Here is a 23,148-nt window from a genome sequence, read left to right as displayed (position 1 = left end):
GACGCACACTAGGGTCTACGAAGGGCCCTACAAGTGCACCTTCAAGGACTGCAACTTCAGGACATTCACGAAGCGTTATTTGCCTGAACATATCGCAAGGAAGCACACGGCAGGTACACCAGGGAAGCCCGCCGCCCCAGTGCCGATATCAGAAGACTTGGATGATTCTGAAGACTCTATACCTACCATCGAGTCGGAGATTCAAACGCAAGAACAACCACTGACCATCGAGTCGGGACCAGAGTCAGCTGAAGAATTGGAGCTCCAATGTGGGCTCAAATGGCAAAGCTTGGCTGGCCAACAGAAATATTTTTACAAATCCATACCGCCAGTCGACGGAGACACTGGTGTGGATATGTTCAGGTATGTAATTCATATGAATGAGTATGAATTCATCTAATGGGTATCTCTTTTTAGTCTCTATATTTCCGTAGAGATTCGGGGTGGGTTTGACAACTCACCCAATTAGAAAAACGTGGCTCGCAATTGTGGCGCAATGGCACACTCCAATCTGTCAGGAGTGTATGAGAAATACCTCCTGACATACGAGGATCAGGAAAGGATCCGACTGCGGCACCTAAAAATGCGCAGTATACCCTTCTGGTGGGACTACGGTGAGTATGTGTGTAAGACATACCAGCCAGTCCCACACAGACGAAAGCCGTACGAGAAAGAAACAGTGGAGAATACCCTGTACGAGATTTACTACAAATATTTTATACCCAGCATTGGGACACGCTTCTGCGTGAAAGACTCGTGGCTGTATATAGTTAGAATGGATCCGCAGGATCTGGTAGAGCTTATGCGTAATTTTAAGTAGTTATAAGTTGTAAATCTATGTGTAGTTTTAAGTAGTTATAAGTTGTAAATATGTTAATAATAAGAAATAGTCTATGTGTAGTTTTAAGTAATTATAAGTTGTAAATAAATAAATAATAACATATTGTCTATAAGATTATATAAAATGAATTGGTTTTGCATTTCTTTCTTCTCGATATCGCATTTACCTGCTGTCCCCGTTGATTTTTAGAACGGTACAGTTTTGCACATCCCCAGTGGCTTTGTCTGCGATAGAGGCATCCTGATCAAAATGTTTAAATGCAACACTTGTGGATTTCAAACAAATATCCAAAAATGTTTCAAACGCCACTTGTTGACGTACACCAGGGTATATGAAGGGCCCTATAAATGCACCTTCAACAACTGCAACTTCAGGACATTCACGAAGCGTTATTTGCCTGAACATATCGCAAGGAAGCACACGGCAGGTACACCAGGGAAGCCCGCCGCCCCAGTGCCGATATCAGAAGACTTGGATGATTCTGAAGACTCTATACCTACCATCGAGTCGGAGATTCAAACGCAAGAACAACCACTGACCATCGAGTCGGGACCAGAGTCAGCTGAAGAATTGGAGCTCCAATGTGGGCTCAAATGGAAAAGCTTGGCTGGCCAACAGAAATATTTTTACAAATCCATACCGCCAGTCGACGGAGACACTGGTGTGGATATGTTCAGGTATGTAATTCATATGAATGAGTATGAATTCATCTAATGGGTATCTCTTTTTAGTCTCTATATTTCCGTAGAGCTTCGGGGTGGGTTTGACAACTCACCCAATTGGGATAACGTGGCTCGCAATTGTGGCGCAATGGCACACTCCAATCTGTCAGGAGTGTACGAAAAGTACCTCCTGAAATATGAGGATCAGGAAAGGATCCGACTGCGAGACCTTAAATTATTATGATTGCAAAACGTTATGTGTGCAAAACATACCAGCCAGTCCTACACAGGCGAAAGCCGTATGATAAAGACACAGTGGAGAACACGCTGTACAAAATATATTATAATTATTTTATACCTAGCATTGGGACACGCTTCTGCGTGAAAGACTCGTGGCTGTACGTCGTGAGGATGGACCCGCAGGATTTGGTAGAGTTCATGCGTAGCTTTAAGTAATAATAACAAAAACAAATTGTCTTTAAAATTGTAATAAAGATTCGTAAAAACTTCTTAATGGGAGAACAATTTTGGATATGTTAGTCCCAGAGTTTTCCAGACGACAGGACAAGACTTCGATTTTTTATAAAATTAATTCTAATGATTTTGCATTTCAACGTCTCCCAGATGCTGTTACTTCGCTGATACAAACAAAACAATTTTACTCTCTATTTGACAATTTGTTCTTCTTCCCGCATTCTCAAAGCAAAGCAACGCACCATGATGAAATAACATAAGGTGGTCCCGTCGGCAAGAGACATACACTTAACGTATGCTTGCAATAAGTGCGAGTGAAAGGAATAGTATTCTGAGTTTCTATTGGTTAAGTGTATACTTCGGTAAGCTTCGGCTTCCGACGAGACCGACGATTTTCGGTCACACAAAGAGTCTCAAGAAAGACAGTTTGACGAAAAAACTCAACAGAAATGATCTTTCCCTTTCGTGTGCATGTAAATACATACATACATATATATACATAAATGTAAAAAGAAAGAACGCATCAATCGCGTGTGTTTACCCATACATACGCAAAAGACAATTTGCTCAGTGTTTGACTTGAGCGAAACGAAAACAGAAATAACTGTCTCAATCAGAGCGCGAGCGAGCTAAGTCAGTCGCGACAAAAACAGTTTCTGTATGAGTCTTTTTTATTGTGTGGGTAAAAGACACTTATTTGCAGACAATAGAAAAGTGTCAACAGTTATTTGCGAGCTATGACGCATACACATACAGTTTATGTAGCGTTGCGTCTGTGTGTGACGAAAGACGTAGTAGACAGCAAGCAGCGCTGCCGGCAGAGCTGGGAGCAGAACCGAATCTTATTAAAATTTTGTGATCTGTTTTTTTCCAATATTATCACATATGGAAATTTTATGGCGATACTCCAATTTTCATGAAAATGTTTCTTCTAGTTCTTCTAGAGCTATATGATATAGTGGTCCGATCCTGATAATTTTCATTCTTTATTTTTCCCGGGTAATAAAAAACCCCGAAAAAAATTTCAGCCCGATAGCTCTTAAGACGGCTGAGTAAAATGCATATGCCCAGACGGACGGACGGACGGACGGACGGACATGGCTATATCAACTCAGCTTCTCATGCTGATCAAGAATATATATTTTATGGGGTCGGAAACGTCTCCTTCTGTGCGTAACAAACATCTGACCAATTTTATTATACCCTCAGCAAGGGTATAAAAAAGAATAAAAGACTAATAATTTGTTTTTTTCAACCAGGTGGAGTTTGACGATGATTTGGGGGTTTTGGAGCAGTTCGCACAAAAATTCGACGTAGATGAGTGCGAAATTTTTTCCCCCAGTCAGCCAAAAATTTGCTGCTCCTATGCTGGGCGATGGGTGAACAAAAAAAACGTCTCCCTTGATTCTGGCTTACAAATAAATTAAGGTGGACAGGGGCGGCGGGTGCTCCTGCGCAACTCAATGCCCTAGCTAGAAGTCCCTAACTACCATGGGCTATCGAACATTTGCCCTATTTTTACGGCCGGTCTCGCCTCGCTGCGCCTTCGGATTAAACACAATTTCTCACAAATATAGTAAAAATTTTTCTCTTTGGCCCCTTTGGCCGAACTTGAGCTCCTCGGCTCGATGGGAGGAGCTGTTTATAATATTCTTTATAAGTATTATAATTTATTTCAAAATTATAGAAATCTATAAATATTTTACTCTAAATTATAAAATTAAGGAATTTTCCGGTGCTCTGGCAGCCGAATATTGTATTCTGAACCATATTTGTTCTCTAAAATCAAGAAGTAATGTAAACTCAACAATATTTTCGATTGTTGAGAATAGTGCGAACACAAGTTTCAAAAAGCGCGCGTATTCGAGTATCCGATATTTGGCATCTGGCAACGCTATCTCAAAATTTGACAGCTTCTTTTAGCCGGAAAAAGCTACTTTTAGCTACAATCCCGCTAAAAACATGATTTTTCTTTTGTTAATTGCACAAAAACTACAGGTAAATATTTACTATAGCTACTCGGGCCCAAAACGCGCTTAAACTACATAAATTTGGTATCAAACGAAAGAGAAAAATTCCACGAGCACGACCTCAGGTGCGCCTTGGCGGTTTATGGCTCTAAGTTTTCCTATAATCCACTTTTGGTGTGAAGCAATCCTTTTAAAGTCTCCGTGTCTAATTTGTTTCTATTATTTGTCTTAATTAAATTAATTTCTGAAAATAAACGCTCAACATTAGCACTGCTATGTGGCAAAACAAGCAAATTTTGGGTTAACTCCGTCAAGATGGGAAACATGTGGGTTGAATTTCCGTTTTTTCGAAACGGAAACGGAATTTAGTGCTGCTAACCCAATGTAAATCATATCATCTTTTTTATTTAATTTATAATATATTGATATTACCCAAAAATTTTGGGTTTTAAAATTTGTTTTCAATATTTTTTAAAAGTACGTAGTTTTAGTATCTCCTTCGAAATACGTAGATCTACGTACAAATACGTAGACTTGGCATCGCTGGTGCCAGGGCTGCGACACAAACAAATTTGACAGGGCAAGAACAGCTGACAACTACTTTTCTTTCCTCTTATGCCCACAATTTCCATGGTATCCAACAACAAAAAGCTTGCTTCCAGCGTTGTCGCCGTCATTTTTGCCGCACTGGAGCGTTTTACTCATGTTGATGGGGGGCGAAGTGGGCGGAGATTTGGCGTGGGGGTTGGATGATGATGTCGTCGTCGTCGTCGTCGTCGCCGTAGCCGCCGTCGTGATGGTGGATGAGCTCATACGAGTATATAAAGTGAAACAAGTTTAGCTTTTTTGGAATGGCAAGCGAAGGCACAGTGTCATTCCCAGCCTCACTTTCAGTTGGACGTGAGACACGAACGAAGCCGGACTACTAGCAAGTGGCAGCGGAGGCGGGAAAATTGGCCCCAATCATTGACAACAACATTGAAACTCTTCTATGTGTGTGCTTGTGTGAATGTTTGCGTGTAAGAATAATTTGTTGTTTCTTTACTATCGCTTGTGCTGCTGCTAATTGGTGACTTTTTGGAAATGTTACGTGGCGGCAAAAATATTTAATTAATTAACGATTTCCCCCCACTTCCACACACTCACACAAAACTCCACAACAATCAGCAACAGCTGAGACCAGAAAATAAAACAAATTCACATTGGAAAGTAAAAAAAACAAAAATAACAACAAGCAAATTAAAGAAAAAGGGGAGGATCAACGAAAAACAAACAAAAAATTCTATGTGCAAAAACCAAAATCAATAATTTGTTCTGTGTGTGTGCGTGCGTGCGATTGAGTGTGTGTGTGTGTGTGTGTGTGTGTGTGTGTGTGTGTGTGTGTGTGTGTAAAGTTTACCCTCTTGACCACTTGAAGCAATGCCAAGCTGATTAGGCTCCAAGTGAAAAAAAGTAGAACGCGAGTCAAGAGCCAAAATCCAAACAGAAATGCAGTCACAGGGAGCCCTACCTATACCCATGCCTGGAGCAGTAGGCGGTGGAGGAGGAGGAGCAGCAGGAGGCAGTGGCAGCGGCAGCCACACACCAATTAGTGCCACACCGAATCCAGTAAGTGCGGTTAGTGGAACACCGACCACCAGTAGTACACCCATTCGAATTGGCAGTGCCAAACATTCTGCTCCCGGCGGGGGAGGGGATGCTGCTGTGCAAGCGGTAACTGGAGGAATATCTGGATCTGGACCCACTTCTCATTCGGTGCCTGGAACACCCCAGCAATCGAGCAGTGTGCCCACGGGTAGCCATCTCCAATTGCAGGCAATGCCCTCGGCCATATCGATGGGTGCATCGAATCAATCGTTGGGCGTCAGTGTTGGAGCCGGAAGCAGTATTAGCGGCATCAGCATTACGCCACCGAATAGTGCTGGTCTGCGTCAAACGGCGACAGGTGAGTGAGTTGGTTAGAGTCTGACGGTCGGTCGTTTGTCTCGCTCTCTCTTTGGTCATTTGTTGTTTACTTGGTTTATATTTTCTGTTTTCGTTTTTGATGTCGTTTGCTGCTGTCTCGTTATTAGTATATTGAATTTTTTTTATTTTTGCGTTTATCTTGACGTCGATTTGTTTCAATGTCAGCAGCAGCAGAAGCAGCACTTGTGTCCACCCTGCGCAATGTTCTAGCTGTTTTTTTTCTTCTTTTAGTACAGTCTAAGCCACTTAAAATGACCTTCAAAGTAGAAAAACCCGTAAAGATCTGTCAGTACCAGCGCCGTAGGGACAAGGATTTCTCAAAAAGAGATACAGTTGCGGGCGTGCAAATAGCACCACTTTAGTTACTTGTAACTGAGTTTCTTTCAAAAACGTTTATTGGGTAAATCTAATGGATTGTCTGAATGGTTACTCATTTTCCTTATTATTAATGCCTTTAATATTATATGTAGCAGGCCAATAAAACATTATTATATATTCTCATATATTTTACGAGAGCTTTAAACAGATTTGTATTCAAAATTGTTGTGTATTCAATGCTACTGTGATTTTTAAATGAAAACATATGTAATTAAAAACAAATATTCAAGATTTGTGTCAATTTTAATTTGAGATATCCAGGGTTTTATCTCTGAATAATAATGGAGTTTCCTTATCGATTGGAAGAATGCCTAAAACAGGCAGAAATGATGATAAGTACGAATATTTTAAACATACATATTTTAACCAAACTATTTACTATGGAAAGATGGAAATAATACCATGTTTAGTTAAAGGAAATAGGGTTAATGCTTAAAAATTAGGGTAAGAAAATCCCAGAAAAAGGTTTCCCGCAAAGTAAATCATTTTGTAACTGTTTTCCATTGAATCTTTATTGGTTTTACCATAATTTACTAGAAATAGAAATAGATAGAAACTGAAACTTGGTCCGTTTTGATAGAAAATAGTCAAATAATTGATGCTGCCGCTTTAAGAAGCTGTAGATTCATAAAGCTAATTGAAATATATGTATTTGGTTCATTTTAAGTGGTTTCGCCTGTAGTTAGTGTGGTCTCTGTCACACTAATTCACACTGTGTGTGATTAGCTATTTGTCCGTAATATCACTGTGTCAGACTCTTTGTGTTTTGCTGCCTTTGATTTGGTTTCGTTTCGTTTCTCGCATTTCAAATTCATTTATATGATTATCATCCTGCCTCAGTAGCTCCCTCCTGCCCTCGGTCTGTGCTGTGTACCCGATGTACTCCTCATCTTCATTCCTAAATGTAGCTGGGGCTCGTCAGTAATCCGAACCATTTAAAAGAAGCGAAAAAAAAGAACGTTATCGCTTAACACTTTGCTTTCTGTGGCATTTAAAACGCTTCCGCTCTGTCCGTCGGCTCATTCATGCAGCGTTAATTGATTTACATACATTCCGAGTGTGTGATTGTGTGTGACTGATGGAGAGACAGAGACTGAAGGCAGGCGGCGGCGGAGACGGAGGAGGAGCATCCATCCCCCAATCAGTTTGGCCACAATTTTTATGACACAGCCCCTGCTATTGGCAACGTGTCCCTTTCCTTTCCCTTCCCTCCCTGGTTGCCCATGGTCGCCATGGTTGGGGCTTTATTGATTTGCATTTGACTTTTGCTTTCTTTTGCTATTGCATGGGGTTGTGTGCATGTGGCACACAGGTGGTAACCAGGACAACAAATACAAAGTTTCCTTATTTTTTCTTTGTTTTCTGCTGCACACGCACGATTTTTCCCTTAATTTTCCCTTCCTACATTTGGGTTACCATTTGCCATCGTTAGTGTTAAAAAAACAACACAAATTATTCGCTTTATTATATGCAATTGTCATAAAGTTTTTTGTTTGCATGTATGTATGTACTTCGATATATGTGTTTGCACTGTAGATTATATATATATTTTTATAATCCATCATAATTATTGTTTCCGTTGTTATCAAGTTTGGAATTTCTTTTCTTTATATCTCTAACGACTTGAAGCAGTTTCATTCAGATTAACGACCCTAAAAAAAAAGACGCCAACAGGTCTAATCAGTTTCACCTACACACGAAAGGGGAAAATGCTTTAATCATATTGAAAAGGAAACAAAAATCGGTGCAAATACTAAATCTTTTAATCCATCTATCTTATTAGTAGGATTAGAATATGTAAAGAGCTAAATTTAATAAGTTTTTTTTATTATTATTAAATACAGTTTTATTATAGCTCTTAGTTTCTTGTTGTTAGTTTGTCACATTTTAGATTACTCATCGTTCAACCGCATAAATTGCAAAATGAATACAAATTTTAAATTTAATTTTGTGAGAAGTCTTGAAATGTTCAACATAAGCTCTTTTCTATCCTCAAACAGCTTATAAGTTAATCCATGATTCATCGCATTTTATCCTGCACATCTTATTGGCTATTTAATACTTTGACATTTGTGTCTCCATATGTGACCAGAGCCACCATAAGGTACTGGGACATGGAAAAAAGAGTAGCTAAATCAGCATGGTTCCAATTACGGATGTGAACAAGCGTTCAAATAAAAAATAAATATGTTCGATGAGCAATACTTACATATATAACGTCATATAGAAAAGAAGAAAATTTAAAGCTGTTTTTTTGTTGCTGGCTGCTAATCATTTCAAATTAAAGGGAAATTTTACTCAAACACTCACAAATAAGTATTAATAACAAGAATCTTCATAAGCAAAGTTTTCCCTTAATTCGAAGTATTTAGGGAATTATTTATTTAAAATAACTAAACTTTTAGAAGTAAAACGATTATTGTGCTATTGCAAATTTCAAAAGATTTATTCAATAAAATTCTCTGTATAAGACCGAATACTTTGACTAAAAATCTGCAAATTTATATTTTAGCTTCTGTCACAAAACTCCATTGGATAGATTATATCAATTAGTTCCTGAAGTTTAATCAATAGCTTAGAGAGGACACCTTCCTCATTCCCAAATATTCTCTATTGGATCCTGTGTCCAACACAATACGAATTATATTATGAAAATCGATAGAATTTCGGTATATTAAAACGCATTTTTATGCTTTAACTTACTAATTACTGATTGCTTATAAAGGAAAGTATTTGGGATTGTTGGAATGTCAAAAAAGAAGCCAAAAATTCGAATTTTTTGTGGAGTGTTGCATATTATTCGATAAAATGTTCCATTATTGCATTAATTTCATTTTTACCCGATATTTATAGTATAGAAGCGAGCAAGCGAGAATGACTTTGCAATTTGAGATGAAATTGAGGTGAAACTGAGCTTATTTGCGGAGAATGCTTTATTTTTAGTGCAACATTTGTTTGCTGATTCACTCTTAACCTAGCCCCTTTCCGATCTCGAGCATGTGGCTATTTCAGTATTGCTTACAGATTGTTCAAGCTCTCGTACCGCAGACGTACAGGCCAAAAGTCAGTCGAAAAGGTCAAAAGTTTTCATGAGAGAGGGTGAGAGGTGAAGGGGGCGGAGAGCGGCAATGCAATGCAAGATAGATGGACTTTAGTGTCTGAGCTCGATGATAATGCGAAATTTACATCTGAATTTGCATACTGAACGAGTTAAATCGTCATCATCATCAGTTTGCTCTCTCTTGCCGAGGTTCGATGAATATTTTATAGCATGCTTTTGGGCAAATTGACGTGCAATAAATTAGAGGGCAAGCGAGGGAGGGAGGGAGAGACGAAAAGAAAAAACTTTTATGGACATATTGATTGCCTGGCCACCTGACAGCGTCCGTTTGAATATTTAATGAGCTCAACTGAAATTGAAGTTTTGTTTTTGCCTAAAAGGCTCCCAGTGTGAGGGGTCAACTATGAAATGGCCCGACCTTCTTCTCCTCCCACTTACCCTGCATTTACTCTCTCCCTCTCGCTCTCTCTCTCCACCTCTCTCTGTCTTCTATGTATATTCATATGTAATTGGATTACATAAAATGAAAAAAAGAAATATTTACACCGAATGGGGCCACATTTTCTGCAGTTGAGAAAGTGACGTCATTTAGTTGGACATAGTTATACATACACATTATTTACATACATACATACATATACATATGCATGTACATATTGTTTGTGTCCAAGTGTTTGGCCCCCCTGCTTACATATGTAAAAGTGTAGATGCAGCGTCACTTAGTCCCATAACTCTTCTCTTTCTCGAACATTTTGTTTGCGCCAAGACATTGGTCTGAACTTTGCACTATTCGAAGCCATCAAGTTGGCTCCAAGGCGTGTTCTAATTGCGTAAATTGATTGCCCTCCAATCATTGAGAGTGTGGCCGAGGGAGTGAAGGGAGGGAGATTGGGGGAAATAAAATAGAGCAAGATAACTAGAGCTGGCTTTATTTAAAATCAATCAATGCATTGTTCTGTCTCATGTGTCGCCTATCGGCCCACATCTTCTAATGACCCTAGCAGGCGCCCCTCCAATAACCCCTCCCCCGCTCCCAAAGGAGTGTGAGGCGGGTCATAAACAATTGATGGGCGTATTTAATTAAACGTGTTATAATAATGGATGAACTCGTATGGCTTAATCTTCTTTTTGCCATCAATGATTTGATTAAAGTAGCTTACAATAGATTTTTAAGTGACTTTTCTTTATTATTTTCTATCGAGATTTTATAATCTTCTATCATAAATCTTTAATGTCCATAATATTCTTAAAATAAATTACTTTTTTTTGGGTTAAACCTTTGTGTTCAATATATTGCCGCTTTAATCTCAATTTTATTGCTTTCCGTTCATAAGTAAATAACTTTAATATGCTTTTAAAAGTAATCAAATTTAATACTAAAATATTTCAGATGTTACAATTTTTCTAGATAACTGGAAAAGTTTTTAATAAAATTAAAAGTTCTAAATCTTTTCACATATTCTTTGCTTTGGCCAACTCGACTTGGCCGTAATGCTACGATTTTTTAAGACATTTTTAAAATAATTTTTAGTCATTCTACCTAAATTACTTAGACTGCATTTTATGCAATTTCTAACCGATATTAAAGTATATTTTGAAATGGTATTAAATGCTGGAAAAATTACAGAATTTTATTTCGACAAAATTATAATGTTAAAAATCAAAATCTTTTGCGTAAGTTGATCAAAAAATAAGTTCTCAAGCTCTTAATGAAAACTTAAAGATCAGACAGCTCTGGATAATAAAGATATATTACAAATAATTTTATATTAAGTATTTACTTATTCATAAAGTATATTCTTAGTCAAAATTATCAAATGGATTTAAATAATTCGCAATGACAATTCTTTTTTTTCTATCTCAAGAGTCAATCGTTTTCAAGTAGCTTCTGGATGAGATAGCCGTTGAATATGTGCTTACGTCAAAAAAGAAACAAAACGCGTATTCGTGTGATCGGCCATATATGTATGTAGGTAGATAGATCTATAATAGATTTGCTTGATAATGTTTTGGGAACAAAAATAAACGAATTATTTATAGAAGACGAGTAAATAAAACTGACTTAAGTCTATCATAATTTGCTGTTGTTTATTTCTACTTGATTTGAAATGTGTTTCAATTACTAAAAATTTCTAGATTAGATATCAAAGATTAAACAAACAAGTCTTGTGGTACAGGATAAACACCAAGTCGAGGCTCTTTAGTTATTAAACTGCTTTTCCTTATTGCTCGAATAAACAATACTTTTTATTTCGATTTTGATCAATTTTATGTTGTGTATTGTAAATCAAAAACTTTTGTGATTGTTGTAAATCTGTAAAATCGGTCTGTATCTATTCCCTCTAATGTCTGTGTGTGTGTGTGTATGTACCCCTGTGTCTATGTGTGTGTATATACCCCTGTATCTGTGTGTGTGTGTGTATATTGTAAGAACTGTAATATTGTATAGATCCTACCTACCTATGAATATATATGCCCTCTAATGTCTGTGTGTGTGTATGTACCCCTGTATCTATGTGTGTATATTGGTATATATGTATCTGTAAGAAATGTAATATTGTATAGATCCTACCTAACTGTGAATATATATCTACCATATTTGTATATTGCTCGCTTTCTCTTTCTCCCCCTCCACCAAAAAAAAACCGATTCTGTCTCATTCTATGTAATATCTAAGCAGTTTTCGATTTCAAATTCAAAAGGCGACCCTCGCTGAAAGTGCTCCTAACAAAACTGCCCTCCACAGATAGTTTGAGCAACAGTCCGGCGCCATCATCGCCAGGTGAAGTTCAAAATAATAAAAAAAAAAAACACCACATAACAAAAAAAAACAACCAAAGATCACATATTCGCACGCAATTTCCTTAACATCTCATACGAATTTTTTAATATTATTGTCATGATCATCATTGTCATTATCATCATCATCATTACTTATATTCATTATTCCTAAAATGAGATCTGAAATCGAATTTGTATGCATTTGACGGCGTTGCCATATTATTTACTCTCTGACGCATTCCGCTTGCCATTTTCATAAAATTCCATGCGCTTTTTAATCTTTCCTTTCCAATTGCCATAGGAGGAAGTGTATAATTTTCTTTTTTTTATTTTTTCGCCAGCTGGATAAAATTTTATTTCATGTACATACATACATATGTATGTGTCCCTGGGGCCAAGCCATATCATATCTTATCTTTATAAAATTCTGTTTAAGTTGTTTCTACAATTTATTGGCCAAGCGTTTTGCACTCTGATAAGAGCCCAATTAATGGATCGAAAAAGCCACAAAAAAAAAAAAAAACAAAATATGCGGGCAACAAACACAAACCCATATGGATTGGGTTTAATTTCTTAAACATAATGAATATCTACAGGGAAAACTAATGCATTTTGTTTTAAAATTCCTTCAAATTTTAATTTAAAGATGATCCTGTCGAATTATTTGTTGTTATATTTAATTTTTCATGATATAGTTTCAATGAACGACTTGTAAAATATTATAGTTACTTTTTAAAATGTTTCTAGGCCTATTTTATTAGATATGCTTTCTGTTTTATTGTTTGAAAAATCCTTGATATCAAAAGCCACTGCTCTTATCAATTGCCCTGCCAGAAATTGTATTTAGAATTTGACTTTTGATTTGATAAGGTTTGCGAGTCGAGTGTTGAATTCAAATAAACTGAATCATTCAACCTGTCATTATGAACTTTTCGTAACTATTTTTCATGACTAATGTTTTATCATTTTCATTTATAATGTTCATAAAGTTAACGCACAGCAAAATGTTTTGATTTTCGGGAATGAGTAATCGGTTGCCATTCCCTTTACTTTCGATTAGATGGGCGCACATCTGTTTGGCCCAATTGGCCTAGAATCCAAAGGCAATAATTATGCAGCAGTTAACACGTGTTCCAAAAAAAAAAGCTATATCTATATTTATTTGATAGTCTATTTGCGTATCTGTGTGTGTTTATGTGAGTTTGAATATTTTCGCGTCCATTCAATGTTAACAGATTGTTGTTAAGAGAAGAAAACAACAAAAAGCGTGCGTGAAATACACAAAGGTGTGAGAAGGCTAAACAATACGACTAAAAAAACCTCCAAAACTGAGATTTGAAACTTTAGAATTAGAAACTTGGCTCAGAATTCTCCGTAAAGATTATTAACGTAAACAAATTACTTGTTGTTTCTTTTCAACATAGTTATTCCAACATTTGCTTTAAAATATTCATCGATAAGGCATTTTTTAAGTGAGAGAATTTCAAACAGAGAGAGAACTTCAGTTACTGATATCATTATCTAAGCTACACATAATATTATCATTATGTATCTACGCCGAGTGAGCAACTTGTAATACTTGTTGCGTTTCTCATACCCTTTCAATCTATTGTCTCTTGCTTAAAGGGTGCATACATTATGTCTCTCGCTTTGTAGGAAATGTTTTTAGCTCTCAACATAAGAAGCTGAGGATAAATATTATTTTTCAATGATTTTAATCTTTTCTAACAAAGTATTATTTTTTATAATACAAATTGGCTAACTTAAAATAAATTTTTTATAATATGTAGTGATATTTTAAATATTTATATATCTTTAGGGATTTTTTGGCACACTTTGAAAAATTATACTCTTAGTTTAATTTTGACATCCATAATATCTTTATTAAGTTATATTTCCACCTTATTAATAGCTTCTTGGATTATGAAACTATTATTTAAAATACTTTTAATAAGACTTATAACTTTATTTCTTTAAATTATATCTGTAGAATTTTTATTTTCAAATTATAGGTATAACCTAAGTATCGAATATCACAATCTAAACTATAGTATAGAAGAAATTGAATTTAAATAATATTTCAGAAATAAAATATATGGAAAAATACAAAATTAATGCCTATATATGAAACATTGATTGCTGAAATCCCAAAAAAAGAGTATAGAAACTTCTTCATGGTGTATAGCATGATATTTTGGGGGTTCTCTTTTTTGGTGTTTTGAAATATTTTGACTTGGCAAATATTTTTTCAAAATATTAGTTTTCTTGTTTTTGTTTTTGAAATTGTTTGTTAGAGGGTTTCTCTCTTTCTCTCTCTCTCTCTCTCTCTCTCTATTAGTTTTGTGTCCCAGAGTTTTGATATACTTATAAGCATAAATAATGAACGGCTGGCTGTATTAGATAGAGAATACATCTGTGTATATTATTATATATATACTTAGTATAGTGTAGACGGACTGGGGCAGCTTTTGCGTTGACGTCGACGTCGTCATCATCATCATCATCATTATTATCATCATCATCATTGAGTGAGCGTCATCGCCGCTGCGCCGATGATACTACATACTACTACAGCTGGTAGTCAGTCTGCTGGTTTTGCTATCTAGTGTTCGAGGGGCTTTTCACTGCTGTCAGTTTCAGTTTGTTGTTGGCTCTCATGGGCGTTCAATATATCTCAATCAGTTGGCGAGCGAGGAGCACCGCAACACGCAGTCGTCGGCGTCTCTGTTTTCGGGGTTTTTCTTTTGCTGGCGCATAACGCATACGCCATGTAGTGCTGCTGTCACCCGTTCTCCTCGTCTTCGTCGTCGTCGTCTACCTCAGTTGCCTTGTAAAAACGTAAATCGTAAATGAAAAAATATGCAAATCGTACAATAACAACAATAACAACAAGAACCAGCATAAGATAAAGAAGTGACGCATAATTCTCGAGCTGGAAGAAAGTGTTTTCTGTGATGAATCTTCTACAAAGCAAGTGTCCCAAAAAAGAAATAATTAACTAGACAATTAAATGGAGACGAATTTAAGAGAATATATAGCCAATTATGAAATGAATTTTTATATTGTTGAGACTCGCCGAGTGTGTGTGTGTGTGTGTGTGTTTTATTTTTAGACTGTGCAAAAACAAAATAAATTAATGAATATTAATAATATGTAGAATGTGATGCTTAAAGTGCAAGTGTCGAGACACTTGACTGTTTCTTAACTAGCCACAAGAGAGACAGGCCGAATTTCCACTCTCTCTGTGTATATTGCCACGATCTTCGTTCTGTTTGTGGGTCTTTTAAAATGAATTAAAATATTCTCGTAAAATAAAATAAATTGTATTTTGCTCCCGCTTCTGGATTCCCACACCCACCCTGCCTGCCTGCCCTTGGCTCCCTTCGTTTGGCTTGGCCCGCCATTTGCCCTCCCGGTGTTACCTTGAGACATTTGTTGATCTTTTACTTTTTGAGCATTTGTTTTAATTTGTGTTGTTGTGTTTTCATCGGTGCTAGGTCTTTAATTTTGTTTTTTGTATACCCTACAAAGCAATGGGAGTTTTTGTTTATCTCTCCATTTGTATTTCCACTTGTTTCTACCTCAAAAACGAAAAAGGAAAACAATGTTTACCATTTACAGGATATCAAATTGTCGGCTACACCCCAAGTTTACCATACGTGCTCTTCATTTTGGTTCTTATTTTATATTGATCGTTAATAGGCTAGGCGATGGAAAAGTTTCCAAATCAAAAAAAAAGGAATACATTCATTCGTTTCTTATTCTTTTTCGGGTTTTTGTTTTTCTTTCTACTTTTAATTGTGTGATTTCGAAAACAGAAATATTCAAAATCATTTTAAAATCATGCTTAATTTCTTACTAAATATATGCCATACATTTTACAGGGATTGCCAATTGGGCCTCAGATAACCGTGATGGAAACCTGGCTGATAAGGCAAGTATAAGTATTTCATTGATAAGAACACGATATTACTTAATGTGTTTGTTCTTCGTACATGCATAGTTATCATAATATCTAGGCCACGTGCAAAACGTTAAGTAAAAACTAAAAAAAAGAAACAAAAAAAAACCTCTCATATATCTGACAAATTTTGGTTTATTTTGTGAGCCAAAACAAATTATAAACGCTAATTTGATTAACAATGCGTTCCTCTGAATTCACTATTGAAAATAAGTTGAGCAAATTGCTTTAGAGTGAGCTGAGAGCTTGATATGAGCGGAAGTCATACCATTTAGTCGTATATAGTATATAAATTGGTTTTATTTCACATGCATTTCAAGTTTTTCAATATCTTCAATTGCTGTCATCGTCTACAGGTCTCCCAACGTTGGAAAAACTACATATATATATATAACAACTTGTTTAGCACTTGAAGATCTAATATCTAATCGTTTCATATATCTATTTCTTATAGTCAGCTGCCGATGCTGCCAAACTCAATCGAAAGGAGTCCTACAAGGCACAGCGTAAAAACTATAGACGAGAAAAGAAACGTGTGGCCAGTGAGCTGATGAATTCCCTGCAGGATCCGGCTGTGATTGTTCTGGCCGATTGGCTAAAGGTAACTACATAAACTTTAACTTTCATTCATTCTTATTAGTCATCAAAGATAGGGTTTACTTAAACAAGGGGTAGAAAAATCTTAAAGACATGAATAGACTTTGTATAAGATACAGAAAATCAAGTCGCAAATACTATAAACTCTCTATCTAAATCCTGTTTCAGTAACTAATTAGCGTAATTATATATCCAAATGGTGACCTAAGAATTGATGAATGGATAGAAAGTATTGAGCTGTAAACTTTGTATCTAATTTTAGGCTATTTAATATTATTAATTTTAAGCTCTGTAAAATGGAATTAGTCAAGTGTGTATATTGTAAGACGTAAAAGTAAATGTTTTTTGACTCAACGATGAAGCAAATGTAAATGAAATTTTAAACTTCCAACAACGTGTAAAATTAAAGCTTAGAGCAAAGTTTAGTCATAAAATATCAAAACAAATTATCGTACAAATATTCCGCTTAAATCGGGAAATGGAATTGTAGATAAAATTGTTTTACTTTATATTTCGTTCCACTTAAAGACTTCGAAGTGGAATAGGATTAAGAATCTTGGTAAAGATTAAAAAACTAAAATTTCTAGGAACTATATATTCCTACTCTCCTAGGGCCTTCCGTAGGTAGCGAAATTCTATTTTGATCCTGGATTAATAACTTTACTTTCATAAATCTTAACTAATGAAAATTTATGTGAATTTTTAGGTACGCGGCACACTCAAGTCATGGACAAAGCTCTGGTGTGTGTTGAAGCCAGGATTGCTGTTGATCTACAAGAGTCAAAAGACCAAGAGCAGTCATTGGGTGGGCACAGTCATGTTAACCTCATGTCAGGTGATTGAGAGGCCCAGCAAAAAGGATGGCTTCTGCTTTAAACTGTTTCATCCGCTCGAACAATCCATATGGGCACCACGTGGCCCAGATAAGGAAACTTTGGGTAAGATTTTCAATATTTTCCCCATCGAAAGTAAACTAAACTACACTTTGTCTTTCGTAGGAGCCGTTGTGCAACCGCTGCCAACAGCTTACTTAATATTCCGAGCGCCCAGTCAGGCAGCTGGGAAATGTTGGATGGATGCCCTAGAATTGTCATTGCGCTGTTCGGCCTTGTTGTTGCGTTCAAATAGTGGGACTGGAGCAGCACCGTCTAATACATTTGTGGGCGAACCATTGCCCGTCTCGCATGAGACACAATGGTCGGAGGCGGACTATGAGAAACACTTCAATGATCAGGGTAAGTGGCATCCCCGACAATATTTGGCGCCCTTGTCGGCAGACGACATGGAATATTCGCGTTCCGATAGCAATTTGCCATTGCTGCAGCAGCTGTACACCAGCGCGGTGAGCAATTGGGAGCGTACCAAGCGGTTGCCTCAGTTCTGTCAAATGCGGAGAACATCTCAAAGCGATGCCTCGGGTCGAAATGCAATGAGTAAGTCCATTTCCCTGGGAGGAACTCTATGTGAGAGTAGCTCCAGTGAAGATGACAATGATGAGGATTATGATACCCGCGTATTGCGTGCTCCATCTAGTAATCCTGGTTCCCGGCCTGTCAGTGCTCCGCCTGATTGTATGCTGCGTCCACGTTTCCGACTGAATGTGAAGGGTGAATCAATAGTTCTTGACTGTTCTTTACATAAACATCAACCAGATGCTGCTAGTATTGATCGGTCATAGTAGCTTTGGAGCTAGTTGTACAAAATTCATGATTTTGTCTCACCAGAGAGGGAGAGGCAACTCCTCTCGTTCATTTATTTGACATATTTATGGTTTATCGCAAGATCTATATGTTGAAACCCCGCTTGCACTTTGCTTTCGATCCCATAAGGCACAAACTGTTTGACCAACTTGTTAATCGTAGGCAACTGGACCTAAGGCTAGAGAGACGTTTGTTAAATTTCTAATTTACAAATTGACTAAATCAACATTTTTTACAAAATTTGTTTAGATCTGGACGCGGACAGTCAGAATGAGGCGCCAAATGCCACCATGTCGGGATTGGAGTCAGATACCGATACGGATGGAGCGGAGCCCGATGGAGATGTGCAGCAGGATGAGAATGTGAATGCGACGCCTTGTCAAGAGACTACCTATGTGCCCTTTACCGAAGAGGAGTTTGGCGAGGTGAGCAGATTATTTGATTCCTATTTCATTTCTTTTAACTCACAATCATCCCCATCATCATTACAGCAAGGAGAGCAGGTCGAGGAGCTGGCGGATGAGAATAAGAGCCTTATCTGGTGCATTGTCAAACAGGTGCGTCCTGGGATGGATTTAAGCAAAGTTGTGTTGCCCACATTTATCTTGGAACCGCGCTCGTTTCTGGACAAGCTTTCTGACTCTTATTACCATGCGGACATACTCTCAAAGTGGGTGAACGAATAATTAACTACCCTTAGGCAAATGACTTACTTGTGTCCACTTTTAGGGCAGTGCAAGAAGATGATGCCTTCACCAGAATGAAACTAATTGTGCAATGGTATCTCTCGAGCTTCTATAAGAAGCCCAAGGGACTGAAGAAACCATATAATCCCATATTGGGTGAAACGTTTCGCTGCTATTGGCAGCATCCTAGTGGCAGTCGGACCTTTTACATTGCCGAGCAAGTGTCACATCATCCACCCGTGTCGGCTTTCTATGTGACTAACCGCGAGGATGGCTTCAGCATCACCTGTTCCATTCTGGCGAAATCGAAGTTCTACGGCAATAGCACATCGGCTGTCCTTGAGGGGGCGGCCACGATGACGTTATTGCCGCGCGGCGAATGTTATACAGCATCCACGCCCTATGCCCATTGCAAGGGCATTTTAATGGGCACGCTGTCCATGGAACTGGGAGGCAAAATCAACATTGAATGCGAGAACACCGGTTACAGGACGGAGCTAGAGTTCAAGCTGAAGCCATTCCTCGGCGGTTCCGATGCGACCAATGTGGTTGTGGGTAAGATCAAGCTAGGCAAAGAGACACTGGCCACCCTGCAGGGCCATTGGGATAAAGAGATTCGACTGAAAGACGTGAAAACGGGCGAGGAATCGCTGCTATTCAAAGCGGATGCTGAAATGCGATCCAAGCGTCTCATCCGGCATCTGGTGCCAGTCGACTTGCAATTGCCTACCGAGTCACAGCGCTTGTGGAGTCGTGTTTCCGATGCCATTGCCCGCGAAGATCAGGTGGCGGCCACAGAGGAGAAAACCGTTTTGGAGGAACGTCAGCGTGCCGCGGCCAAGGAACGGGCTGCTAACGACATTAGCTACGATCCAACATTCTTCGAATTGGACAGCTATGGCCAATGGGTTTACAAGTACGCCGATCTGCGTCCTTGGGATACTCGCAACGATGTGCGCCAATATGAATGTGATTACAAAGTTATCACTTTGACACGCCACAAATCCGTGCCCATTGTCCATGGGGCCGAGATACAACATCCGCTGCGCGCCTCCCTCGAAACGGTGGCTCGCCCACACAGACAATCATCGATAACGGGTGGAAGCAAATCCGCCGTTGCAGCCAAAGCTAAAAATAAGAGTCTAGTTTTAGCACCGCGCGACACCAATTCCGATTCCAGCCAATCGCCCCAGGGAGCTGTCAAGCGTGGTTCCTCCATCAAACAGTATGTTTGCCCTAAGCAAGACAATCTCATTTTATATCTCTCTCTCTTAACACATTTCGTCTTTTTTTTGGCAGGCTCACGTTGGCTGTTGATCAACTCAATCGTGTTCTGGATGTCCATACGAGGAAACTAAATGAAATTAGCCAGCGATTGGAACGTATGCAATATGCTCCCACACCAAACACAATGAGTGGTCATTTGCTCGGCGGTGGCGTTGCCCAATCCACGGTATACAAGTCCATAATCTATGCCTTGATCGGCCTGACCGTCAGTCTACTCCTTCGTTGGCTGTTCAAGTAAATTTTTCGGACGGGCCTATCTGTTGTCGTTGTAATTTGTATACTTTTAAGCAAACTTTTGAGCTACATATACATAGATTATACAAACCATATATATACATATACATATACACATATATACACCTAGTATATATACTTATTGTATTGTACATTTTTTTGTCCAACGTATATGCCTTTGCACGCTGCCCGAAGAAGGAAATTTCCAAACGGCACGTAGCTTCAACTAATTCATAGGTACTCAATTCAATCCAAGACAATTTACCCAATCCTTTTCCTATAAGACGAAGAAGTAGAAGAAGACGAAAAGATAATACTATTTAAATAACAATTGTAACAACTGAGATCACTCTCTTCAGGTAGGTTAGGTTTAGACATCGCGCACCAGATTTCGTAAAAATTCCAAGTCACTGACATTAATTACAATTTAGATCGAACTAAAAACAAAAATATGTTCATTGTTTTCGTATGGTTTTTTCGTTTTTTTTTTGATTTGTTTAAGTGTAATTCGTATGATAGAACAAATATTTATGGAGGCTTTTGGCTCGCCAATTACATATAAATATATATATACACGTATTGAAATTAATGCAAGAAGTGCTTATAAATAAAAATTTAATACACAATCGTTTTCCTTCCTCTTTCTTTATTTTTTTAATTAATAATTATTGATTATAATCAATCTTGTAAACACTTTTTTGAAATAAACTATTTAAAAAGTTCCCTTTTCGATTTAAAAGAAAGTTTTCTTTTTGATAATGGTAATAGGAAATCAAACTTTGGTAAGATTATTTATAAAAATGATGTTTGAGGTGGAATATTAATGTAATAAACTACTATTTGTAGATGTCGTGTCTTCAGCTTGATGAAATTTACCTTTTCTTTATGTTAAATAAATCTGTTTTTGTGGGTCTACATACAATTATAGTCGTCTGTTCTTATTGTTAACAGATTATTGAGGTTCGACTTACCTTAAATTGGAGTATTCTCTGTTAATTTCATTATTCCATACTTGAACCCTTTCAAATCTTACAATTAGATGTTAATCTTACCAGAGTTGCTAGTTAAATTTGGGATGAACTGTATTTCAGATAAGGCTAATTGGATCTACACGAATGTTAAAATAATATTCTAGAGAGAAATAAGGACGTAAATTTTATTTTTCCAAGAAATCCAGTCAAATTGTCGATTAATTACTTTGCACTTCCTGTAGATGACGTTGCTAAAAACATAAAACTTATGATCGAAACGATTAAAGCTACCTGATATATCCAAATTCCATTTTACTATGTGTAATGAGACAAGACTTGGATTCCAAGGTTTAAGTCTTCAACTTAAATAGTAAAATGTGCTTCTAAAAAAAGTAGGCCTTGGCTATTAATACAAAGCCAAAACGATTGAAGTTTAATCCAACTCAGAAATAATCTAAATTGGTATTAATTAACATGGCAAATAAGAAGGCGATGGATTAGAAATGGCCTAAATGACACATTTAAAAAGTTTAGCTTACAAAAAAACAACAAACTTCTAAATTACGACAATATCATAAAACTTCATGTCAGACATTTAAGTACGAGAGGTTTTTAATAAGCATGAAGTGCTCTAAAAATAAATTCGGCTGTTTTAGTTTATATTATTTGCTGGTCTAAAAACGCATGCAACCTGCCCTACAAGAGTATATAAATATAATTCTGTAAAATGTGCTAAATTCGTTAGTGATTTATTGTTAAAACGAGTAAGTACCGTGATTTTATACTTTGGTCGAATGCCCGCATTGAGTACTAGAATTCTACGGGAAAATTATGCCTTATTCGGTTTTTAAATGTTATCTGTTTTAATCACAATTAATGATTCATTGGCATATTAAAATCTGTAGAATAATTTGGAAAAGTTTTAGAATGACCGCTTCTTTGCTTAGTTCAGACAATATTGAAGTTTACTAGATTATTCAGTTTTTCTAGGAACCAAATGCCAGGCGAATTATAACAATTGTTCTCATAAATCTTAGAAAGTCGAATATGAAAAACATTTACTATTAACATCTAATTTAATAGTCATCAGTAAATGATAAAGTGGATTCTAATGGAATAAGTCTATATATAAATTTAAGTCTGCTCCTAAATTTATAATTCCCAATTCTAAAAAGTTCTTTACATTGTAAAAGTAGAAACTTAGAACAAAACAATTTAAAGGCGAACTATTAAAAAGAAGGGCTTTTAGATCTGAAAGGAAATTAGATTATAGTAACCATATAGACATACGAGTATCATATTCTGGAACGAAATAGTTAATCTTAAATACAAAAGATAGCAGATAAATTTATCTGGCTTACTATTTGGGCCCACATTGACATGTTTGTGATCATAATAATCTTCTTTGACATCATTCTGTTAAGAAATCTAATCGCTAAACATGGGAAAACCTCAAAAAAAATGAGTTTACATAAATTCAAGGGAATCCCCTGATGCCTTTAATTTTTCACTGGGTATCTGAAACAAGTTGTAGTCTGTTTCGACCTTCCAATGCAATGAATTCGCATTAATTTAATGTG

General features: G+C 37.0%; 1 protein-coding gene across 7 annotated transcripts; it reads left to right on the top strand.

Moving 5' to 3' along the window:
• The first annotated feature begins 5,293 nt into the window (after window positions 1-5,293).
• LOC6649513 (oxysterol-binding protein-related protein 8) lies at window positions 5,294-20,704 on the top strand. Of its 7 annotated transcripts, none has more exons than XM_015177037.3 (10): window positions 5,294-5,892; window positions 12,032-12,133; window positions 16,017-16,066; window positions 16,548-16,694; window positions 17,397-17,628; window positions 17,689-17,925; window positions 18,640-18,815; window positions 18,882-19,060; window positions 19,120-20,301; window positions 20,376-20,704. In XM_015177037.3, exons 1-10 carry the CDS (start codon window positions 5,436-5,438, stop codon window positions 20,599-20,601), a joined length of 2,988 nt encoding a protein of 995 aa, XP_015032523.1. In that variant the 5' UTR covers window positions 5,294-5,435; the 3' UTR covers window positions 20,602-20,704. The 7 variants fall into 7 exon arrangements, with proteins under 7 accessions (XP_015032523.1, XP_023035615.1, XP_002072222.2 ...); XM_023179847.2 differs by having other exon boundaries at window positions 17,689-18,297; XM_002072186.4 differs by lacking the exon at window positions 12,032-12,133.
• Window positions 20,705-23,148: the final 2,444 nt, after the last annotated feature.

The sequence above is a fragment of the Drosophila willistoni genome, chromosome 3R (genome assembly GCF_018902025.1).
Source record: "Drosophila willistoni isolate 14030-0811.24 chromosome 3R, UCI_dwil_1.1, whole genome shotgun sequence".
Lineage (NCBI taxonomy): Eukaryota > Metazoa > Arthropoda > Insecta > Diptera > Drosophilidae > Drosophila > Drosophila willistoni.
This window is presented reverse-complemented; position numbering and strand designations above follow the sequence as displayed.